A 21,455-nucleotide genomic window follows, 5' to 3' on the forward strand; every position below is an offset into this window, starting at 1 on the left:
TGTTTTAGTAATCATGTGACATATGTTTTATGAGACCTACCCTTTTGAGCAAAAATTATGGGATAAGGAAATTCGTATGGAGGAGGAGAACACTATAGGATGGCTGGCCAAACTTGTTGTCCGAGGTTATGCCGAGCACGCACATCCAGCATTTCTTGCAGGAAAAGCCGAGCAAACCCTAGCATGGGTCTTATTTTTCTCAGCACGAGCGACCCAAATCCGACGTTCGTGTACTGCGCATAGTGCGCCCACCAGGCATGCAACCCATACACATTATTTTTATTCCATTGTTTTGGGGGACTGCTAAGCATTGCTGAGAGCTTAAGGCTCCAGAGTGCAAAGTGAAGTGCTAGTGTGATTCGGACTCGCTATGCGGCAGATAAATTGGTACAGTATTAGTTCTCAATGGCTTTGTAGCCAATGCACCTTGAACAAACAACAACTGCGTAGTTTTGTGCCTGGATCAGTGCAGCTTCAGTACATATAATATAGATCTGCTGTGCAATGGCGCGTGATGGCACGCACACTACGCGCAGTACACAAACATCGGATTTGAGTTGCTCGTGCTGAGAAAAATAAGACCCATGCTAGGGTTTGCTCGGCTTTTCCTGCGAGAAATGCTGGATGCGTGTGCTCAGCGTAACCTCGGACGACAAGTTTGGCCAGCCATCCTATAGTGTTCTCCTCCATACGAATTTCCTTATCCCATAATTTTTGCTCAAAAGGGTAGGTCTCATAAAACATATGTCACATGATGACTAAAACATGCTGTTTAGAATAAAGGAGCGAGAACACTATAGCAACAGATGGTTTTAGGAGCCTGCTATATACTACGGACTAATACATACTACGATGTGCGGTCTCCCTTTGGACAACTAAACTATTCGGCCATTGCCTCATGCAATGGTGTCCATCACTGAGCATGTTGGTGAACAATTGCGCAGCCTCAAGGCATTCCGAATGACAAAGCTTGAGCCTGTGAATTTCTGTAGCCCGAGCTGTACATAGTGCCGCCAGCAAACATATTTCCGGTGGGAGGTAGGACAGCTGATGGAGGGGTAGGTACTATGGAGCCCCAGACCGGCAGCCAAAGGCCTAATTATTACATACTTGGGATCACTTGGTCAGAAATTCCGCCATAATATGTACCTACTTGTACCCACATGAGCGAACTCAGTCCTCCACGTCAAACATCCCTTCTTCTGAGTCACTGTCAGGATAATCGTCCACGTCATCGTCATCCAACTCCGCGAAAGAATTCCAATACCCAGGATGTGCAGTAGCGCCAGGATACATGGACATCAAATTTTCGGAAAGACCAGGAGGCACGACCTGCGAAGCCTGCAGCAATGAGACATATCGCACATTCTGTGCTTCGTTGATTACCCCAAAAATGGTTGAGGTAGCCTGCGCACACCATATATCGAATGCAGTAAAGCGACAGTTCAAACCGGAGCTTATTGTGGCTTTGGCTTTGTGCTTCGCCTTATGCGATGGGTGTTACAATGCTCCTCAGTTATGGCACGTCTTTTCTTTTTCCTTTCTTCATTCCCTTTACTTTACCAGACCACGTGATCCAACACGTGATTCATCGGAGCGCAACCTCCGATTCTCTACCCAGATGTCCAGAACCCCTAGTCTGGGGTTACACCAGATCCAACTCCGGACCTTCTTCTTATCACACATGCAAGACGTGCATGTATGCCTCATCTTTACCTCATTCTGATACACGACTCGTTATCCCCATTAGTACTGATTATCTCTCACGATCTTACTCAGCTTTCCCATATATATTACTTCCTCGCCGTTATCTTGCCCAGACATCGTTTCACTTTATCTAGCCAATGAACAATTCCATATTACTGCGTAGTACTGCGGATACCTTTTGTATAAATAGACGACCTCATCGAGCTGGATCCCCATCTCGACCTGGTTACCATTAAACCAGCTTTTCACTTGCCTTTGACTGAGATCGACCGTTAGTAGCAGACAGCTACCACGAGTCATAAGAACGAACTCTGATCGACCTTCAGTGCAAGGACGTCGCCAGAAGTGTCACTTGAACGGACTTGTGTCTTAGACTAAGACCTTGTCTCGTGATGACTCGACTTGACGCTCGTGTTTCGCTGCCGTGTAACATTAGGTTGAGATCTTATTACTCTCTGTGACTTCTTAAAGTCTAACAACGAACTACCGACTGGACCGAACCTTGAAGACTAAATGATACACCCGATTCGATTGCTAAAGCACCGTTTGAGATTACTCTGTAATCGAGGTAGCTGAAGGGATAGACTGATCACTCATCTTCGGAGAGGGGTCTGTCTGAGAGACCAATAGGCCGAGGAGGCTGAGGTAATCACTCGAGCAATCAGCAAATAGGTGTACCAGTTTGAAGACAGAAGACACTCTACGGGCTTGTTAGCCGACGATGAATGAACCCACTTAGTTGAGGACGGTGTGCAGTCTACGTGTAGACATAGGCCACACAGAGGACTTTATCCACACTGGCTTTGAATTACATCAACCCGACTGCTCTTCTCAGGCAGTACATCGATCTCCTCCCATCTCAGGCAGAGTGGGACGCACAGAGGAATGTACACATTTTAAACGGACGACCTTTACTCATCAGACCAGATCAACACATTGATCACCCAAGTGGTGACTACGAAGCAGCCCTACCCCATAACATTGGAGGGCTCATACTATCACACATCGCAGACAGTGGTATACCTATCTCTTATCCAGGAGAAAGACCAGACGTCCCTTGGAACCTCCCTGTCCAGGATCCCATACCCCAGTCGACTCTTGCACCAATCGTACCCGATTATGCTCTACTGATGGCTACAGTTACCATGGATGAAGATCGTCACCATGTCAGCCAGAAGGAACTTGGTTTCAGAAAACCCGAAATCTTCAACGGCTCAGACCGTTTAAAGCTTAGGGAATTTATAAACCAATGCAAGAATTACATGGCCGAGAATAGCCATGTCTATCAAGAGGACAATCAGAAGATTGCATTTGTGCTGTCGCACATGCAAGGAGGAACAGCGGGATCATGGGCGCAGAGTTTCATAGAAATGAAACTCACTGATGACAACTTCCTATCTTACGGAGATTGGAAGGAGTTCATTACAGATGTGAACAAAGCATTCAGTGATGAAAATATTGAAGAAACCGCTCGTACCTTGCTGCGTAACATCAAGCAAGGAACTCGTACCGTGGATGACTACATTGCCGAATTCCGATTGCTTGAGTCAAAAGCGAAATTAGAAGATGCCGGAAATATCGAATATTTCAAGTGGGGACTTAACGACCCACTCCGACAAAGGATATATGGGATGGAAAGCATCCCAAGACACTTGACAAGTGGTATGAGTACGCCTCATGATTTGACAACCAATGGAGATCTGCTCAGATCTTCAAGCGAGGAGCTACTACGACGACACGAGGAAAAAGCCGATCTACCCATCGTCCCTACTACTTGACTTCTACGAAGGATCCGAATGCGATGGATGTTGATCGTATCAATATCTCACACTTATCTCCGGAGGAGCGACAGAAGAGAATGAAAGAAGGATTATGTTTCCTATGTGGAAAGAAGGGCCATATGGCCAACGACAGACAATTCCACTCCCAGTCTAGAAGTTTCACCCATGCTAGAACAATACAGCCCGGGTTGGACACCGATACGATTACATGGATCAAGAAGATGCGAGAAGACCTCGCACAGAAGAAGGAGATGCCAAAGGAAGAAACCAGAGAGGAACAGATTGCCTATGTGCGAAACGTTTTCAATGACATGACTGATGAAGAACGAACCCAGTTGGGTTTTTGAAATGATGGCCACTAGTAACGCATGGACCGTCGCATCTTACCATATCTCCCCTCATTATTTGTAACACTAGCAGAAATTCAATCACTGTGAATATTTCGTTGGGAGAGAAGGAAAACATTGCAACAGAAGCCTTGATTGATTTCAGTGCGGCCGAAACGTTCATGCATATTCGCTTTGCGAAAGAAAATGATTTTATCAAATGGGAATTACCGAAACCGATTAAAGTCGTAAATGCGAACGACACGCCAAATCAGATGGGTACCATTACCCACTGTACTTGGAAGATGATGAAGATTGGAGGAAGGAAGACACTTACTCGCTTCCTCTTGACTGGCATTGGCAAAGAGAATATACTTCTCGGCATGCTGTGGCTTAAACACCTCAATCTGATGATTAATTGGGAAACCGGTGACTTTTGGTTTGGCAAAGATGCCAAATGGCCACCGAAACCCACCGTCGAAGATGTACCAGATGAAGAAGTTTCAATTTTCAAGGAAGATGACCTTCCAGAGTTAATCACCACCGAAACTTCTCCGACCTCATTTGGACATTCAGAATCTATCAGAGAAATCATGGCCGATAACACTGAGCGTGGTGAGTTACCTGCAGTGCGGAATGATACTGAACCAGACGATCCACCATTAGAACCCTCTATGGATCAGCTTGATGATGATGATCTAGTTATCTCCTATATTGCAGGAGAACCAGTTATTGGAATATTTGAACCCATCAGGAAGGAATCGCCTTTGATGAATGAAGAGACTGGAACTGCAGTTTTCACTATACGAAGGGGCCCCACCATCGGAAGGATGACACACAGTACTTGATCTCCATTATTCTGTAATGCACAGAATATGGTTTTTTATAAACCATCCGGTAAATCACAGGAATTGGCACAACAGGCACATAAGGAAGCATCAGCTGTAGACAAACCCAAAATCATTGAAGAGTTGGTCCCCGATTACCTCCACGATTTGAAGTCAGTCTTTGAAAAGAAAGCAGCTGAACGCTTCCCAGAAACCAGGCCTTGGGACCACACCATTGACTTGAAACCTGATTTTATTCCACGCGACTGTAAAGTCTATCCGTTATCACTCAAGGAACAAGGAGCGATGGATGATTTCTTGGAAGAAAATCTGCGAAAGGGATACATTCGATCATCGAAATCACCCATGGCCTCATCATTCTTCTTCATTGGAAAGAAGGACGGAGCGCTACGTCCCTGTCAGGATTACCGATGTCTGAATGAAGAGATGGTGAAGAATGCCTACCCCCTCCCGCTCATTTCTGAACTGATGGATCAACTCAAGGGTGCATCGATCTTCACGAAAATGGATTTACGCTCCGGATATAACAACATCAGAGTCAAAGATGGTGACCAGTGGAAGGGCACGTTTAAGACAAACCGCGGACTTTTTGAACCTATGGTCATGTTCTTTGGACTCTGCAACTCTCCGGCGACTTTCCAAATGATGATGAACGCACTCTTCGAGGACATGATCGATGAAGGATGGATAGTCATTTACATGGATGATATCCTCATCTTCTCAAACAATTTGGAAGAACATCGCATTCGAACCCGACGCGTACTCCAACGACTCAAAGACAACGACCTATTCCTTAAACCAGAAAAGTGTTTCTTTGATGTTAAGGAAGTCGAATTCCTAGGCATGATCATTCGAGAAAACTACATTGGCATGGACCCTATCAAACTTAAAGGAATTGCAGAATGGCCTGAACCAAGCACGGTAAAAGGTGTTCGCTTGTTCCTCGGGTTTGGAAACTTCTACCGGAAATTCATTGCCAACTTCTTGGATATTGCCAAACCATTGATGAACCTTACACGTACTGCTGCTGGATCTCCACCTTTTGAATGGACAACAGAATGTCAGACAGCTTTTGATACATTGAAACAACAATTCAGTACTTCCTCAGTGTTGTTGCTGCCCGACAAAGCAAAACCCTTTATTGTCGAGTCCGATGCTTCCAAGTTTGCTACGGGTGCAGTTTTACGACAAGCCGATATCAATGGAGAACTCCACCCTTGTGCCTACATTTCACAGACGCTCAATCCAGCTGAATGAAACTACAAAATCTACGACCACGAACTTCTCGGAATTATTCAAGCCCTTATCGAATGGTGCCATTATCTTGAAGGCTCTCCTCACCCTGTCGAAGTTTGCAGTGATCACAAGAACCTCACGTACTTCCATACAGCCCAGAAGTTAAACCGCCGACAAGCACGATGGAGTCTCAAATTATCACAATTTGATCTTCACCTCATCCATGTCCCTGGAACTCAGATGATCCAATCAGATGTGCTATCTCATCGTAACGAACTCGATGACAGTGAAAGTGACAATGAAGATTGTATCCTTTTACCCGATGCACTGTTTGTGCGATTCATTTCCCCGATGCTATTTGATGAAATCAGGAATCATGCAGCAAAGGACCTCATTGTTCATGAAGCCCTTGAAGTGATCGTGCACAAAGGGCCATTCCCAATGAAGTCCTCGCTTTTCGACTGGGAAGTTCGCGATGGTGTCATCCTTTACAAGGGAAAGATTTATGTTCCACCATCCAAACCTCTTCATTGTGACCTCGTTCGACTACATCACGACTCCCCTGCCATGGGCCACCCTGGAAAGTTCAATACTCTTGAACTCCTACATCGTGAATTTTGGTGGCACGGCATGTATGCATTTGTCAACAATTACATCGAAGGCTGTGCCTCCTGTCAACAGATGAAACCGAATACTCACCCAACTCGTATTCCTTTGGAACCAATCCCCACAGACCCACACGCATTACCATTTTCCTGTTGCACCACAGATTTTATCACCGACCTCCCCGTTTCCAACGACTTTGATTCGATTATGGTCGTAGTAGACCATGACCTTACGAAGGGGGTGATTCTTATGCCCTGCCTCAAAACGATCATAGCTGAAGGGACGGCCAAGATTTTTCACGATAAAGTTTACTCGTGATTCAGGTTACCTGACCGAATTATCTTGGATAGAGGACCTCAATACGCATCCAAGGTCTTCCAAGAGTTAAATCGACTACTCCAGATTAGATCATCGATGAGCACAGCTTATCACCCTCAGATGGACGGAGAAACAGAACAAGTCAACCAGGAGCTGGAAATCTATCTTTGACTCTATTGCAGAAACAACCCTGAAACATGGGCTGATCACCTGCCAGACCTCAAATTTTGTCATAACACGAGGGAATACTCAGCATGGAAGATGAGCCCATTCCGCATCATGATGGGATATGAACCACGTGGACTTCCTTCCGTATTCCCAACCACGAACATTCCATCGGTTGAATCCAGGCTAGACATGTTGCAGAAGATAAGACTAGAAGCACTAGCCATGCACGAGTTAGCCCGACAACAGATGGCGGACCGAGTCAGACAAGGATCGCCGAAGTTTATACTAGGACAGAAGGTCTGGCTAGACTCGAGGAACCTGAAGGTTAACTACGCCTCGTGCAAAATAGCTCCAAAGTGTGAGGGGCCATTCGAAATCGTTGAAGTTATTGGACCAGCCAACTATCGTCTCAGACTCCCGAAGACCTGGCGAGTTCATTCTGTATTCCACGCTGCCCTTCTATCTCCTTATCGCGAAAACGACATACATGGTCTGAATTACGTGAACCCACCACCTGATGTTGTGGATAATGAAGAAGAGTACGAAGTCGAAGCCATCCTGAACCACAAGACACACCGAGGTCACCTGAGGTACTTAGTCAAGTGGAAGGGATATCTATCAGCAGAAAACTCGTGGGAACCTGCCCACAATTTACAGAATGCAAAGCAAACCCTCGACGCATATAAAAGGACCAGGGGAATCAAGTAGAGGATGAGGAAACTGGAATGACTACCACGACGGCCTTTCTCGTTATCTTCCTTATCGTCCTCCACTGCACAACCCTCGCTTTCCTTTGGATCGTTCACAGAATCCTTATCAGATGACTCGTTAAACATACACTCTTCACACGAGACAACCCACATGCTAACAGCTGGGGTGATCAGAATGATGCTTGGAACTGACTGGGCAGTTCTTATCTCCGTGAGAATACTCTTTATCGCCCAATGGATTTTCATCTATTTGATTATCACCCGCATCCACGACATTCTATTTCACATCACTGATAACCAAGATCCCCTTAATAACTGAAAGGTATAAAAGGAGGAGAAGATGATGTATCATCAATGCCCACTTCTGCTATAGACGACCTTGTTCACAATATACTTGCTGAAGTCACTTCCACGATTATGGGCACCCCCGCATCACCTACGCTTGTCAATGGAGTACCTTCTCGAACACAGACACCCTTTATCCGCACTTCATTGCCCTCACCTTTTATCGAACTCAGTCACACATCAGATGAACAAGAATTTGCCACACGTCTGGTCTTGGCCATCCATGTTCCTGTCGACTTCACAGACATTCTCGTTGCCCTATGAAATTGCCCGCAGGATTGACAAGCGGTGGTTTCTATGCAACGAGCATTGGAAATGGTCGAGTGGATGCAGACGGCCAGACAAGAGCTCATCGCAGCAGAGGAAAGGACAAGTAGAGCCCGAACCAGAGTTGACCAAGTCTGGTCATTGATGCGCAGTATGGTCACTCGTACAGCACAGGAGATCTGGAGGGAGCATGGAGATGAAGACATCGGACACATTCTCGGATACACCAATAACACAATACCCGCATCCACTCCTCGATCATCACCGGAACCAATTCCTGTTCGACCTCGCCCTCCTCATTTACACGTACCTACGGGTCGATCCCCGCTATCGCAACCCTCCTTCTCACTTGTATCGACTTCTTCACGTCGCAGTCATTCTTACTGCGATGGTCATACACAGGAACGAGGACCACGAACCAGCCGATGGACATGCTACAGATGTGGAGGTGATCATTATGTTCGAGACTGCCCCCGACGACGATGAAGACTACAATATTTCTTGTGGGACAAGAAACATTAGACGGGAGCTGATGTTACAATGCTCCTCAGTTATGGCACATCTTTTCTTTTTCCTTTCTTCATTCCCTTTACTTTACCAGACCACGTGATCCAACACGTGATTCATCGGAGCGCAACCTCCGATTCTCTACCCAGATGTCCAGAATCTCTAGTCTGGGGTTACACCAGATCCAACTCCGGACCTTCTTCTTATCACACATGCAAGACGTGCATGTATGCCTCATCTTTACCTCATTCTGATACACGACTCGTTATCCCCATTAGTACTGATTATCTCTCACGATCTTACTCAGCTTTCCCATATATATTACTTCCTCGCCGTTATCTTGCCCAGACATCGTTTCACTTTATCTAGCCAATGAACAATCCCGTATTACTGCGTAGTACTGCGGATACCTTTTGTATAAATAGACGACCTCATCGAGCTGGATCCCCATCTCGACCTGGTTACCATTAAACCAGCTTTTCACTTGCCTTTGACTGAGATCGACCGTTAGTAGCAGACAGCTACCACGAGTCATAAGAACGAACTCTGATCGACCTTCAGTGCGAGGACGTCGCCAGAAGTGTCACTTGAACGGACTTGTGTCTTAGACTAAGACCTTGTCTCGTGACAACTCGACTTGACGCTCGTGTTTTGCTGCCGTGTAACAATGGGAGTTTGAGTGTAGGTGGATTTCGCACATGGACCCCGACTGTGTCCACACCGAGGGAATACACCATTCGGATGATGGGCAGCGGACGTTCTGTCTTATTGAACGTCTGAAGATCAAATGGGTTAATAACGTTAAATATGTGTAGGCAGGGACACAGGTCTACCTTTATAGTACAAAGGCCTGACCCTGACTATACATACAGGTACATAGACCTGCATATAGTACAGGTCTATGAGGGTCACAGGTTTATAAAAGATGAACCTGTACTATGACCTGTACTATAACTATGTATGTACCTATGTGTAGTTTACTACACATCCTGGACATGTCTTCAAGTAAAGTAGTACTTAAGAGCAAAGTTTAACATGCAAAGTTTAAGTTTAAGTAGCTCTCTTACAGAATATATGTGTTAGCATTTGTGCTTTAATTAATTTAGTTTAATTTGAGTCTCACTCATATATTTATAAAAACTCCGCAGGTTTATATAGTCAGACCTCATATACCTATACTATGTGTACAGGTTTCACAGGTCCAACAAATTCATATCTGGACTATAACATTTACTATAACTATACTTGGACCTTTGCATAGTTTATTACACTACTATGTCCCTGCCTAAATATGTGGGGGACGGAAGTGCTGGAGAAGCCTGCAACTTCAGCAAAACTCCATTTGACCTCATTACATGTCTTACCTGCCTTTTTTGGGCCTTTTTTGTCTTACTTGTCTTGAATTAAGAGGTGAACCTCATTATTTTAAGACTGGCCTGTCTTGCACTTTTCCAAAATAAGACATAATAAAAATCTATGTAGTGTATGTTTTAGAATACCTTTGCTTATGTGTATTCCAGACCCAACACCTCCAGAATTCCAGAAAACATGTCCTTCAGAAATGTAAGAAAAATTGCAAAAAAGACAATTAAGGCAGTAAGACAAAAAGTAGAGGGGAGTTTTGCTGATGAATATTCTTTGAATGAATGAAGATGGCAGAGACATTCAATCGCTTCAGCCTCAAATCTCGGAAGAGAAAGGGTATAACAAGGTCCACAGGGGCTTAGTTGTCTCTACAGATTATAGCAGCTCCTCGTACGATGTAGCGCAATAGATACTTCTGATCTAGCACCTTGAAGTCACGTACTTTGATGAAGTGGGTGACATAAATATGCGCATTCTTGAATGTCTCCTCGAACATCTTGTTCTGGGTGGAACACTGCACCTGTGAGGGCAGTGCGTGTCTGACCATCGAATTGTACACCCCGGCTGTGAACAGCACTTCCATGTACTCTGTCATGCCAATAGCGAGATGCTTATGCCCTCTGGTTGACCCACCAAATGCTGGATGATCAATGGTGTCCATGACGATATTTGCAACAATCAATTCCCCTCAGTCCCCCTTGGACATACCTGGCATTTCGAGGATGTGCATTAACACACTAGCAGAGGAAATGGTGGTGCACTGTATCAATAGCGCTGCAGCATCTGTGTGTAGAGGTTCAGAAGCAGCAGTGGTGATCATAGTTTCTAAGCCTGCATCAACAGCCAGACAGAGATGCATATGTTTCTCCACCTGCATCACCTGAGAGGTTTCGAGGGACTTCTTCATAGTACCAATAGTACCCAAGGGATCAATCTCCAATGCCAACCGCTGCGAAAGAACAGCAAGCCATTTGTCATGATGGTCTTTCAGAATGATTCCAGACACAAGTTCCCTGCACAGAAGCTTCTCAGCAGCGAACTCTATGATGTTGCATCGGTCAGCATTGCTGCCTTCCCTGTAATGCGAAGCCCATCTATGCAGACAAATAAATAACGAGAATGATGTACAACCTTCTGAAACTCACAGAGGGCAACCGAGAGTGACCCTGTACTCCATTGAAGTGACTTTTTCCAGAGTCCAAGAGCCATCTCCCCTGAATTTGTCCTCTAAAGCAAATATGTCAAATTGGAGTTCACAAAATGGTGGGATGACGATAAGCATGCCCGTAGTGATACAATTTGATGGATCTGCATGGTATGCTGGTGTGAATTGTGGTATGGACCCAGTCATCGACAAGAATAAAGACCAGATGGGAAGGCTTCGGATGCTCCTTAGAGCTCGGCGGAGTGAGGTGTAGACCGACCACTCCAACTTCTCAGTGTGCACTGTCCTCATGAGTGTGTGGGCCTCATCAAAGGAGAGAATGAGTTGTGCACGAAGGGTATTGTCCAATGATGGAGAGACCAGATCCAGAAGTTCCTTTGCCTTCTCAATAACAGCTGTCGTACCTGAATGCTGTCTCATCACCAATTTCATTGCACTAGTGTGAAGTAGTAGTACTAACCAACTGACTCTTCAGTCTGGCTCTTCGCTGCTAAGAGATCGAAATGCTAAGAGGAAGCTCTTAATACAGAAAGAAAAATCCCAGCAAAGTCAATAGCATACTTTGTTTGCTCCACCTACGACATAGTCATAGAAGTGGATACATGGCTTTCCCTGTTCATGGAATGTCTGTCCAGCAGTCATATACACACAAAATTGGTTCACAAAATTCTCGGCACTCTTGAACTCCAGAACTGTGTTCGGTGCTTGACTTTCAATTTTGGTGAGCATAGTCCCCATCAGATTTCTTACCAACTCATTTAGTGCTTCAAACAATGAGCGTAAAAAGGCCATAAAGCAAACATCACATTGGGAGGGTAGGTGGCTATGGCCCCCAATGAACCAAGTGTGAATATTCTTGTCAGGAGGAGGGAAACCTGAGATACACCTGAATTATAGAAATTCAGGATTACAGCGGGCATTATGCTAACCTTTACCTGAGTCCTCGTGCAAGTTCAGTGGCACAACAATGTTCTGCTTCGCAAGTTCATCTATTACCATAATTTGCCCATGCCAGATGACTGAATGACAGGGATGAGGTGAGCATATGACATCTCCTTCCAGTCATTATGCTTCATATGAGTGTAAAGTGATTTTACTGATCCTCTAAGAAAAGGAGTACTCCACGATTTGATAGTTGCTTTTGAATAATAAGCATAGGCCAGCGTGAGAGAGGTCGCTTACTAACCATTCATGGAATCTTGTGCTGCCCACACTCCAGCAACTGATGAGACAGCACAGTATAAGATAAGCGATGTTTGCTTAGAAAAAGGCCCAGTATTTAACTGACTGACAGTTTTCATCGTTGGTCTTCACAGAATTTCTGCACACAACAAATATTCAGACTGAAACATGAAGACATTATTTGATGGCCTACCGAAACAGCATATTTTTGAGAAATTGCCAGCAGTTACTGCCTGGGCCAGTTCTTCTCTCAATGCAGGACTGGAGCAGGCATGGCTTTCAGACAGTCTAAGATTGAAGACATCCTGGAAACCAGGCATATTGATGATCACCTTCAACAAAGGCGCTGCCAGAAAAACGTCCGCCAGGACACCATCCGCCATGGTCGTTTTTACAACCGGATTAGCCAATATTACTCCATTCCACACCAAGTCACTTGGTGTGGAATGGAGTAATATTGGCTGATCTGGTTGTAAAAACGGTGTTGTCCCGGAAGTGCAGGATCTGGAACAGTGTGCAGGAACTCGGAATGTGCAACCTTCATTTGAATTCCTTCATCAGCGGAGGGGGATGCAGGTCTCTTTGGTGGCATAGCTCCTTGACACACCCTGAAATATAATGAACTATGAATATCTCTCCACCGGTAGCACAGCAAACCATTCAGATTTGTCACAAAGTATGACAATGGCAGACGGTAGATGACAGCGGAAAAAGTATTTGCCTGCAGAAAACAGACTTCAGTCTATGATTTGGTAGTCGCAGAAGTGCCGTGTGGCCTACTCTCGCGTAAGCACTGCCCTTTCGGGAACTCAGGACCCCTGTAACTCTGCTCTGATGCCATGACCCCGAAAGTAGGCCCTCCGCTGTCTCCTTAACGGAGTTTCAAAACTCCATGCACAAAAATGAACTTGGACGATGTCACTCTCGGGGAGGCAAACCACTTGATGGACACTCTGGCGTACGCGGGTAACGGTCTTGACACCTAATATGCTCCATCGTTGGAGTAAGAGCCCTCACGCGGGCTGTACTGCTGATTTCTCGCTAATAGCATGGGGCCTGTGTGGCACCGTGCATCGAAAACACCGCCGGGTATTGCAAAAGGCGGACGGTACCCAGGCCACTAACTCTGGCTGGCGGATTGCGGTGTCTGCTTCGACTGGGCAATGAATGCCGCTACAGAGCAGCCGGGATTACGATGACCGTCCTGAAGAGGGCGCCGGGAGGACTATCATTGGTTTCGGCACAGGATCATCGATTCCAATGGCATCGTAATTCTCGTGGAATGCCGCGGACTCTTGTGTCGGGACCCAGCTGGCAACCTGGAGCAGGGCGGCTTGGCGACAATGGACCGGCACGGCGTGCAGGCATATGCAAGTGCGAGACCTGGGCATGGCTTACTGTTATTAGCTGCAAGGAAACGACGACGACGAAGTTCGGACGTGCAGCCACCCGAACATCGAAGGAAATGGTCTCCTCCGAACTGCGAAATATTGGTACGACGAACGTTACGACAAGAACCATAACCAAGATGTGGAAGTACCTGCCACACCCTTGGGACACACTCAATGAAGCAGGAGACGGCCTAGGTAGTGGGCGATGCTGAAGATTCGGACCACGCACGTCGACACCTAAATGAAGACCATGGACGGGACAATGACGGAATATGAAGAAGACTACGATCGGTGTAGACGAGGGGCACCAAACGATCGGTCCTGGAATGGGGGCCCGCATAACATGGCCCTAATCAACTGAAAACCTGGAATATGGAGCTTTTGGGATCCATCCAAGACATCTTCGTGGAGGCTCACGGCCAAATACGGTTGCAACCTTGCAGACGGTTAGAACTTGCAGCGTCTGGTGCTCGGTCAACCGAGGCCATGGCAGAATCGGTGGCCGAAAACATTTTTGGGCTTGGGGACTCGGACACGTGGGAAGGCTCCAAATATGCGCAGGGCGAATTTGGCCATGACACATTGATGATCGTCCACAAGGCGAACGGCCACGGAGATGAACAATCCCGCCGCGGAAGGACGGCGACCGGGCAGAGCAGCAAGGCAGAGATACAACGGAAAATGGGCAGAAATATGATGCTGATATCGAAGAGACGTACGGCTGCAGTGGCTGGCAAATTTTCAACAACATACACGGCACCACATCTACACGTCCGGTCATGCTTTGCCATTCTCAATGACGCTATACCTCATACACGACAGCCGGTGTAGAACGGGACCCGATGCCGGGATCAGTGCAGCCACAAATACAGGAAGGAACATCATCTGCTCGTATCAGGGTTATCAAGGTCTAACGTCTGCTCAGATCCTGTATAATACCGAAATAAAGGCCGATATATTCAATGTGGCAGGGTAACAAAAATCCGAAGACCACTCACCGTCAAAAGAAGTTCCCCAGCTTCGCAAGCTGCACATGCTGAGCAGGCACGCCGTAGCGTTGCCAGAAGGTCATCAGCGTCGCAACATCCACCTTCCGCCCGAACCCTCCTGGGCCTGTGTGGAGATCGAAGTAGCTTCCTCCACCGTGGGCGCAAAGGCCCTCCGCGACGGCGTTCACCGCGTCGGTAGCGTCCTCCGACCAGGCGAGACGGGCGTCGACGACGCTGAGGAAGTAGCCCGTGGCATGGTCCGTGCCGTAGGCGATTTCGATTGCACCTTGTTCGATGACATGTCTGCCCATTTGTGTGTGTGTGCGCGTGTTATGAGGGAGATGCTGGACGAGATAAAGGCGCAAGACGATGCGATGGGGTTATGCGGGGAAGACGCCGTCTGCTATTTATACGGGACGTAGACGCTGCGTGCTTCGTGGTCAACCTTTACATAACTTTGGCCGTGCCCTCTTGCATCGCATGGTAATTCTCCTGTGGGAGAATGCAACGTACGTCGACTCGGAGCGGCACAAGGGAAAATTTCACGCACCTCAGCGGAGCGCGTTCAAACTTAGGTCTTGGAAATATCGGCCGCGCACACGAGAAAACCACCTTCCATGAGCATGAAGCAGAAAATAAGATCATGTAGGCTTGCCCCAGACGGCATCGTGCGGGCCGTGAAATTCCGCCGACGATAGCGCGCGTAGGACGTTCGTGGTTCCAGTCTGCCACAACCACCATTGTGCGCATGTCATTTGACCAAAAACGCTGCCGTCTATGCTTCCGAACTTGATTGAATTCTTGGCCGCCAACATCTGACTCGAGTGGGCCGTAATGACACACACACAGGCCCACATACGCGGTAATTCAATATCCACAACCACACGGCAATCTGCGAAATACAATGCATTTGAGGATGGCCAACTTCGACACAGTATAAATCTCTCCCTCTTCCGCCCGGTCGTCTTACCGTCTCCTTCTCTTCCACGCACCAGTGACCACCATAATTACCTGAGCTTACGATCTCTCTCCCAAACTGCAATAATGGACTATCCCAACATAACTGTGAACCATTTCACGGTTTGTCAAAGACACGGCCAAGAGCAATGCACCATCTGCAACTGTGATCATCGCGTTGCCAACAACGCAGCCTCCGGTGTCGAAGACGAGCTCCACGATCTCATCCAGCTCACAGATTTCTGGATGCCGGTGAGTACCTTGATTTTCCCACGCAGACCGACGGTTAAATTCATGTAAAATTCGCCATTTGTCTAGTATCGCCAATCCCAGAACGTTTACGAGCTGGGCGCCGTGGCCGTCGGTGCCCCGTCTGTGGCATACAAGTGCAACAAACACGACACGCAGGACTGCGGTATATGTTTTGACTGGGTGACGTTAATCGGGGACGAGATCATCATGACCTTCATTCAAGAAGCGTGGACGATGTTGCTGGTCGACGATCCCAGGCTACCGGCACTCATCGATCTGAGTTTTCAAAGCCTATGGTGAGCCACGCCACGACTACTAGGACATGCGGCGATTTGCATTTTCGTTGTATCTTGCGCTGTTGGTACTGTTGTATTCCCCTCTCACATCCAGCGATAGCATTTCTCCCTTCAGATTTTTGACGCATCCGACCGACCTGTCATTTGTCCTGCCTACGTATTCGTCCTTGTATGTCATTTTACTGCCGTTCAACTTTATACCTTCGTTTTCAACTTGCTGCTTGATTGTTTACATTATTTGATCACCCTCTTTTTTCTGGAGGGGGAGATTAATTACCCTTCATCTTCGTCGCATTTGTTGACTCCTATAGCACCGCACGGAAGGTGAGCCGACTATATATTGCAGAGCCAGGTCGCACCCAAGGTACACGAACGACGCCTGGCATGATTGGTAGCTTCCGAATTTGCCTCCGCCGCAATCGGTAATTTGCATCCGCGAGTATTTGCGCATAGATCAGACCGGGTTTCCTGCCACCCTTTCACTCTGGCCACCATCTGGAGGTGCCAACATGTCCACTGAGACCGCAAAGACGAAGAAAAAAGGGACGTCTCTGAAGTCGGCCCGGAAAGCTGTCGAAGCCAAAAATACCTACTATTTAATATTGCCATACCTTGACACTGTCGGCACGGATAGAAGCAGCCTGATCGTTCCCTACAGGCCTTATTTCACTGGCAAGGTTAGGCCTAAGGTAAGTATATGTATTCGTTCTGATAACTCTCCCTCGTTGTAAACTCTCGCAACGCGACCGGGTCATCACTCTTCCCGCTTTAGCCCGCACATAATTACGTTGTTTACCGATCACGATTTCGCGGAGGCGCCCTCAGCTAGCATGGTGGAAGTACTTCGCCTCCGGCTTGGCGAGCCAGAATAACCAAAGTGGTTTCTGAGTCACCATACTCATTGAAAGTGGGCTCCTGCCGACGTATCAGTGCCATGTCGCCATTGATTTACTACTCAATAGTCAGTACGTGACAGAAAGCTCCAATCTCTGCCTGTGTGCTTACGAGTGTCGTTGCAGGTTGTCTGTTTTCCCTGGCTATCTGTTGGTGATACATACATTAGCGACTAGGGAAGGATGGTTGTCGGAGTATAATTTTGGAGACGTGTATATATGATACAAAGCTGAGTAGAATCAGACGAAGGAATCTATATTATTTTTTCGCTTTCCTATAGCGAGTATGCATTGCTTGCAACTCGTATGTTCTTGGCCTTGTCGAAGTGCTGCCAGCAAAAAACTGCGCCACAGGTTGAGCGCGTCTCGGTCTTAATGTCCATGGGCGAACCGTAGCCACGGTGACAGTTTTGCGTTGGCGGGTCCGCCACAGCTCACAACTATAATGTGGCGGTGACCTTGGGTTCAAGTTTCGGGTGTGGCCGAACTCAGCGCCGGATGCATCACGACATCTTCATCTTGGATTGGACTGCCTCGTTAGCAATCGCGCGCTGTACTTGACTTCGGACTGCCACATCTTTATGGAAGCACGAGCCAGCGGTGAAGTCCGCGCTTCGACCCTCCTGTGGATAGGAGGTGCTGTGTCAATGCCGAACTGATTCTTCCTCAAGGGGATAGACAACAAAGTAGTACTGGGCATCCTACCGTATCTGCGGGGTGCACACCCCACTTTGTTAGGATCTGTCCGCCGAACTCTCCAGGAGGGAAGATGCACTGCGCAATCGGAAAATGGTCACTGGACACCTGCATGTAACACCAGCTTCCGATGTGGTAATACTCAGTGCTCTTGGGTAGTACCCACACCCGGTCATAGGATTATTGTAGTGCGCACAATCAATGACCGGGACTGTGACACAATTGACACAAACGGGCGAACGGGACGAGGCACGGTGAGAAATGTTCAGGATCCATTGCCCTCTCCTTGACAACCTGGAACTCACAGTTCGGTACGGAAGCAAATTTTATGAATGGTCCTTCTGTATGAAGGAGATTACCCCACGCTGACGCGCGCGTCGCCCACCGTCAGTCCCGACCTCATGGAAGCAGTCCTCCATCAGCAGATACCGCACTCACGCGCATATAACTGACATCCTCGCCACCACCATGACTTCGCATTCCGTCTCTTCAAGTTTTTTCGCGCGCTACCATGCTCGCAGGTCTAGCCTTTCTTTCTCTTTCTTCTCTCCTTGCGACGGGTCATGCACTGAAAATTTCCGTTCAACGTCGCGCCGCGGGTCATTCGGACACCGTCGTCGTCACCAACCCAGCAAACGCGAACAACGTGGGGTTTTCTAGCGCTTGGCAGGCTTATGGAAGGTACACCATAACAGTGTATGTTCAAGGCCAGCCCTTCCAAGTCCACCTCGACACTGGTAGTTCAGGCCTGTGGATCGACACCTCTAACGTGACAATTGATGGATTCATTGACACCGGATACAATAGTACTGACATATATGTGTATGTCCTTTTCGTTGCCGTCCTTGCTCGGAAATGCGGTTCTGACTCGCCTAAATCGTAGTGATACGACTGAGTCCTCTGGCCCTATTGTCATGGCGAATGTCTCCGTCGGCCAGTTCTTGGTGGCCCCTTGGTCACTGCTTGGTGTAGCTTCGTCTGATCAACTCTGCGAAGTCAACGCTATGGACTCAGATGCCACTAGTGCAGGCGCCGATGTCGGTCTGTTGGGGATTGGTCCGTACGTGCAGTATATTGGATATCTCGTCTTGCGCGTTTAATGTGGTTTCTCCACAGCCCACACGCTTCGCAGATCTATGGGCGGCTGTACAACTCCTCATATAATGGCGCACCCTTTTTGAATAACGTGAGTCTCTGAAGGAGATTACATCCTCGAACTAATTCCATGTCACTGCCCGTCAGGTATTCAATTACTACCCCGACGAACAGGCTTTCATCACACTTCTCCTGACGCGCTCAAACATTGGTATCACCGAGGGTGGTGTCTTCAGTATCTGTCAGTGTTCATATCTTGCGATGTATGTACGTGTATTGACATGTTCTCTTCACAAACAGCGGAGCTCGTAGTGGATTATGCATCCATTATCGATACACCCAAATTGCTGGTTCATTCTGACACTGCTTTCCTGACATTCATGGATGGCATCTACGTCAACGGCGAATTCCTTACTGGCCACTCGATAGGGTTCGTTCTATTTGTCTGACGCCTTCCTCGTACTTATTGGAATCTGACGATTAGAGTGAACGGTACGAGCGCGAATGCCATTCCCAACGAAAATCAGACTCTCGTTGTCCTTGATTCCGGAACGGCAACCAGTAGGTTTCACATCGCGTAACGCTTAGTTAAAGGATGTTTACAGGCAAATTGCACAGTTCCTGCCCCGCAATACTACGTCGACGCGATATACGGGAATATTCCCGGCGCGAACTTCAGTAGTACCGTGAATACATACGAAGTGCCTTGCTCTGCCAAGTTGAACATCAGCATGCTATTCGGGTGTGTTTGTTTTACACCTCCCGTCATTCCTGCCCCCTCAGTAGGCTTCCAATAGCGATATTCTGATTCCCATTGATCCAATCGACGCCACCATGGTCAATGTAAACGATGATGGCTCGGTGCAGTGCTTTGGTACGTTCACGTACATGTTTGACGGTACTCCCCTGGGTGCGTAATTCACCGTTCTCGAGTAGCTGTCTGATAGCTGACATCTGATATTTTGGTCGACTTCCTCCTCGGTGACACTTTTCTGCGGAACGTTTACTCTCTCTTCTACTATGACAATTGGACTGCCGCTAGTGTGGGTCCAGCGCTTTACATGCAGGTCCTCCCTGTGAGTCCTCCCGCCTCTCCCGCCTCTGTCTTCCTGACCGCTTTCGACGCGTGATCTGCAGCTGACGGACCCCGACGCGGCCTGGGCAAACTTTGACGCTCTGAACTTGCAGCGTATCGGGCAGCTCGAGTGGCAGCAGATGCAGGCGAATGCGAACAGCACGTCATCGTATACTGAGGCTGCATCCATGAGCGTGACATACTCCCTTGCACCACCGTCCGCGGTCCGTACCTCTATCTCTTCCGTACCTTCTTCTGTCCCTAGCATGAGCGTGTTCCCGTCCTCTGCAACCCCCAGTTCCTCTCCCAGCTCCCCCTTCTCCAACTCTCCCAGCTCCCCCTCCTCCAACTCTCCCTCCTCCAACTCTGCAAATTCCTCTCCAGCTACCCCGAGCAGCACCCCCGGCTCTACCGTCAGGCTCAACGCGGACCTCGCATCGTCGTTGGGAGACTCCTCTTCAGTCAATCTGAGCGGGCTGACACGCAATTCATACATCATCATGGGCCTCATCGGCGGCGTGCTCGTGCTCCTCATCGGTGTGCTCATCAAGCTCGTGAAAAACTCGCGGAACCAGCAGTACCGAGCGGTGCCCAACATCATCCGCCCGCCCATGCACTTCAACGACAAGCCGTACGAGCTGGAGAGCGAAGATCTCATGATGCCGTATGATGATCCCACGCGGCGGTGAGTGCTGTTAGCCCGAACCCCAGTAGGTATGGAGTAAAAACCTCGGACTCGCGTTGGGTGCCTATCATTTACTTGGCGTGTTTATCTGCTACTTACTACGTGCATTCGTTATTACATCCAGCCTGGGTATATTACATTCTGTATCCACGGACTCGTCACGCTATCCGCAGCAATAAATTATCTACGTTATCGTTCTTGAAAAGGGTTTGCAGAATTCCGGCCCTTGCTTTCACGATCTGTCGCGAGGTCGGTGTTAGTGTATGCTGAGGGAGCTTGATCATGAGCCTCGGGGGTTTGCAGTGAATGGTCCAGGGCGGTCGATTGTTCGGATGCGATTGGCGCCTAATGCGATCTTGCGTCACGTCACGTCCAGCCGTGCCCTGCCGGGTATAATTTGTAGTCCATTTCATATGCCCACTTACGTAGCATTAGAGACATTTGTTGACCACATTAGAAACCTTTCCAGCTTATAAAGGAATTGGCGCCCGAGGCTCGACGCCCCGATCATCGGTGCACTAGCCCGTGTTCATCTTGTCGACGCCTCAATGGTCCATGCACTAGTGCAGCCCGCACGGCACCACTGTCAACCTTG

The 21,455-nt window shown here is 47.9% G+C and overlaps 7 protein-coding genes across 7 annotated transcripts; 5 read left to right on the forward strand and 2 right to left on the reverse strand.

The window, feature by feature from the left end:
* Positions 1 to 2,852: 2,852 nt before the first annotated feature.
* SCP_0115110 (hypothetical protein) lies at positions 2,853 to 3,485 on the forward strand (the record flags this gene model as incomplete). The annotated part of the gene is made up of 1 exon (XM_027753734.1): positions 2,853 to 3,485. One exon carries the CDS (start codon positions 2,853 to 2,855, stop codon positions 3,483 to 3,485), a length of 633 nt encoding a protein of 210 aa, XP_027609535.1.
* Positions 3,486 to 3,996: 511 nt separating this feature from the next.
* Positions 3,997 to 4,662, forward strand: SCP_0115120 (hypothetical protein; the record flags this gene model as incomplete). The annotated part of the gene is made up of 1 exon (XM_027753735.1): positions 3,997 to 4,662. One exon carries the CDS (start codon positions 3,997 to 3,999, stop codon positions 4,660 to 4,662), a length of 666 nt encoding a protein of 221 aa, XP_027609536.1.
* A 345-nt stretch (positions 4,663 to 5,007) lies between these two features.
* SCP_0115130 (reverse transcriptase-rnase h-integrase) lies at positions 5,008 to 5,919 on the forward strand (the record flags this gene model as incomplete). Its single annotated transcript, XM_027753736.1, has 1 exon — positions 5,008 to 5,919. The coding sequence occupies one exon, from the start codon at positions 5,008 to 5,010 to the stop codon at positions 5,917 to 5,919; it is 912 nt and encodes a 303-aa protein (XP_027609537.1).
* A 4,623-nt stretch (positions 5,920 to 10,542) lies between these two features.
* SCP_0115140 (hypothetical protein) lies at positions 10,543 to 12,735 on the reverse strand (the record flags this gene model as incomplete). The annotated part of the gene is made up of 9 exons (XM_027753737.1): positions 10,543 to 10,823; positions 10,893 to 11,278; positions 11,330 to 11,753; positions 11,810 to 11,855; positions 11,911 to 12,224; positions 12,279 to 12,368; positions 12,536 to 12,571; positions 12,642 to 12,670; positions 12,725 to 12,735. 9 exons carry the CDS (start codon positions 12,733 to 12,735, stop codon positions 10,543 to 10,545), a joined length of 1,617 nt encoding a protein of 538 aa, XP_027609538.1.
* Positions 12,736 to 14,922: 2,187 nt separating this feature from the next.
* SCP_0115150 (hypothetical protein) lies at positions 14,923 to 15,222 on the reverse strand (the record flags this gene model as incomplete). Its single annotated transcript, XM_027753738.1, has 1 exon — positions 14,923 to 15,222. The coding sequence occupies one exon, from the start codon at positions 15,220 to 15,222 to the stop codon at positions 14,923 to 14,925; it is 300 nt and encodes a 99-aa protein (XP_027609539.1).
* A 733-nt stretch (positions 15,223 to 15,955) lies between these two features.
* SCP_0115160 (hypothetical protein) lies at positions 15,956 to 16,420 on the forward strand (the record flags this gene model as incomplete). Its single annotated transcript, XM_027753739.1, has 2 exons — positions 15,956 to 16,120; positions 16,187 to 16,420. The coding sequence occupies 2 exons, from the start codon at positions 15,956 to 15,958 to the stop codon at positions 16,418 to 16,420; spliced, it is 399 nt and encodes a 132-aa protein (XP_027609540.1).
* A 2,096-nt stretch (positions 16,421 to 18,516) lies between these two features.
* SCP_0115170 (hypothetical protein) lies at positions 18,517 to 20,864 on the forward strand (the record flags this gene model as incomplete). The annotated part of the gene is made up of 10 exons (XM_027753740.1): positions 18,517 to 18,827; positions 18,889 to 19,065; positions 19,122 to 19,191; positions 19,248 to 19,341; positions 19,401 to 19,530; positions 19,585 to 19,661; positions 19,719 to 19,842; positions 19,898 to 20,010; positions 20,154 to 20,176; positions 20,238 to 20,864. The coding sequence occupies 10 exons, from the start codon at positions 18,517 to 18,519 to the stop codon at positions 20,862 to 20,864; spliced, it is 1,746 nt and encodes a 581-aa protein (XP_027609541.1).
* Between the last annotated feature and the right edge of the window lie 591 nt (positions 20,865 to 21,455).

This window comes from Sparassis crispa, assembly GCF_003851025.1.
Source record: "Sparassis crispa DNA, contig_000000F, whole genome shotgun sequence".
NCBI lineage: Eukaryota > Fungi > Basidiomycota > Agaricomycetes > Polyporales > Sparassidaceae > Sparassis > Sparassis crispa.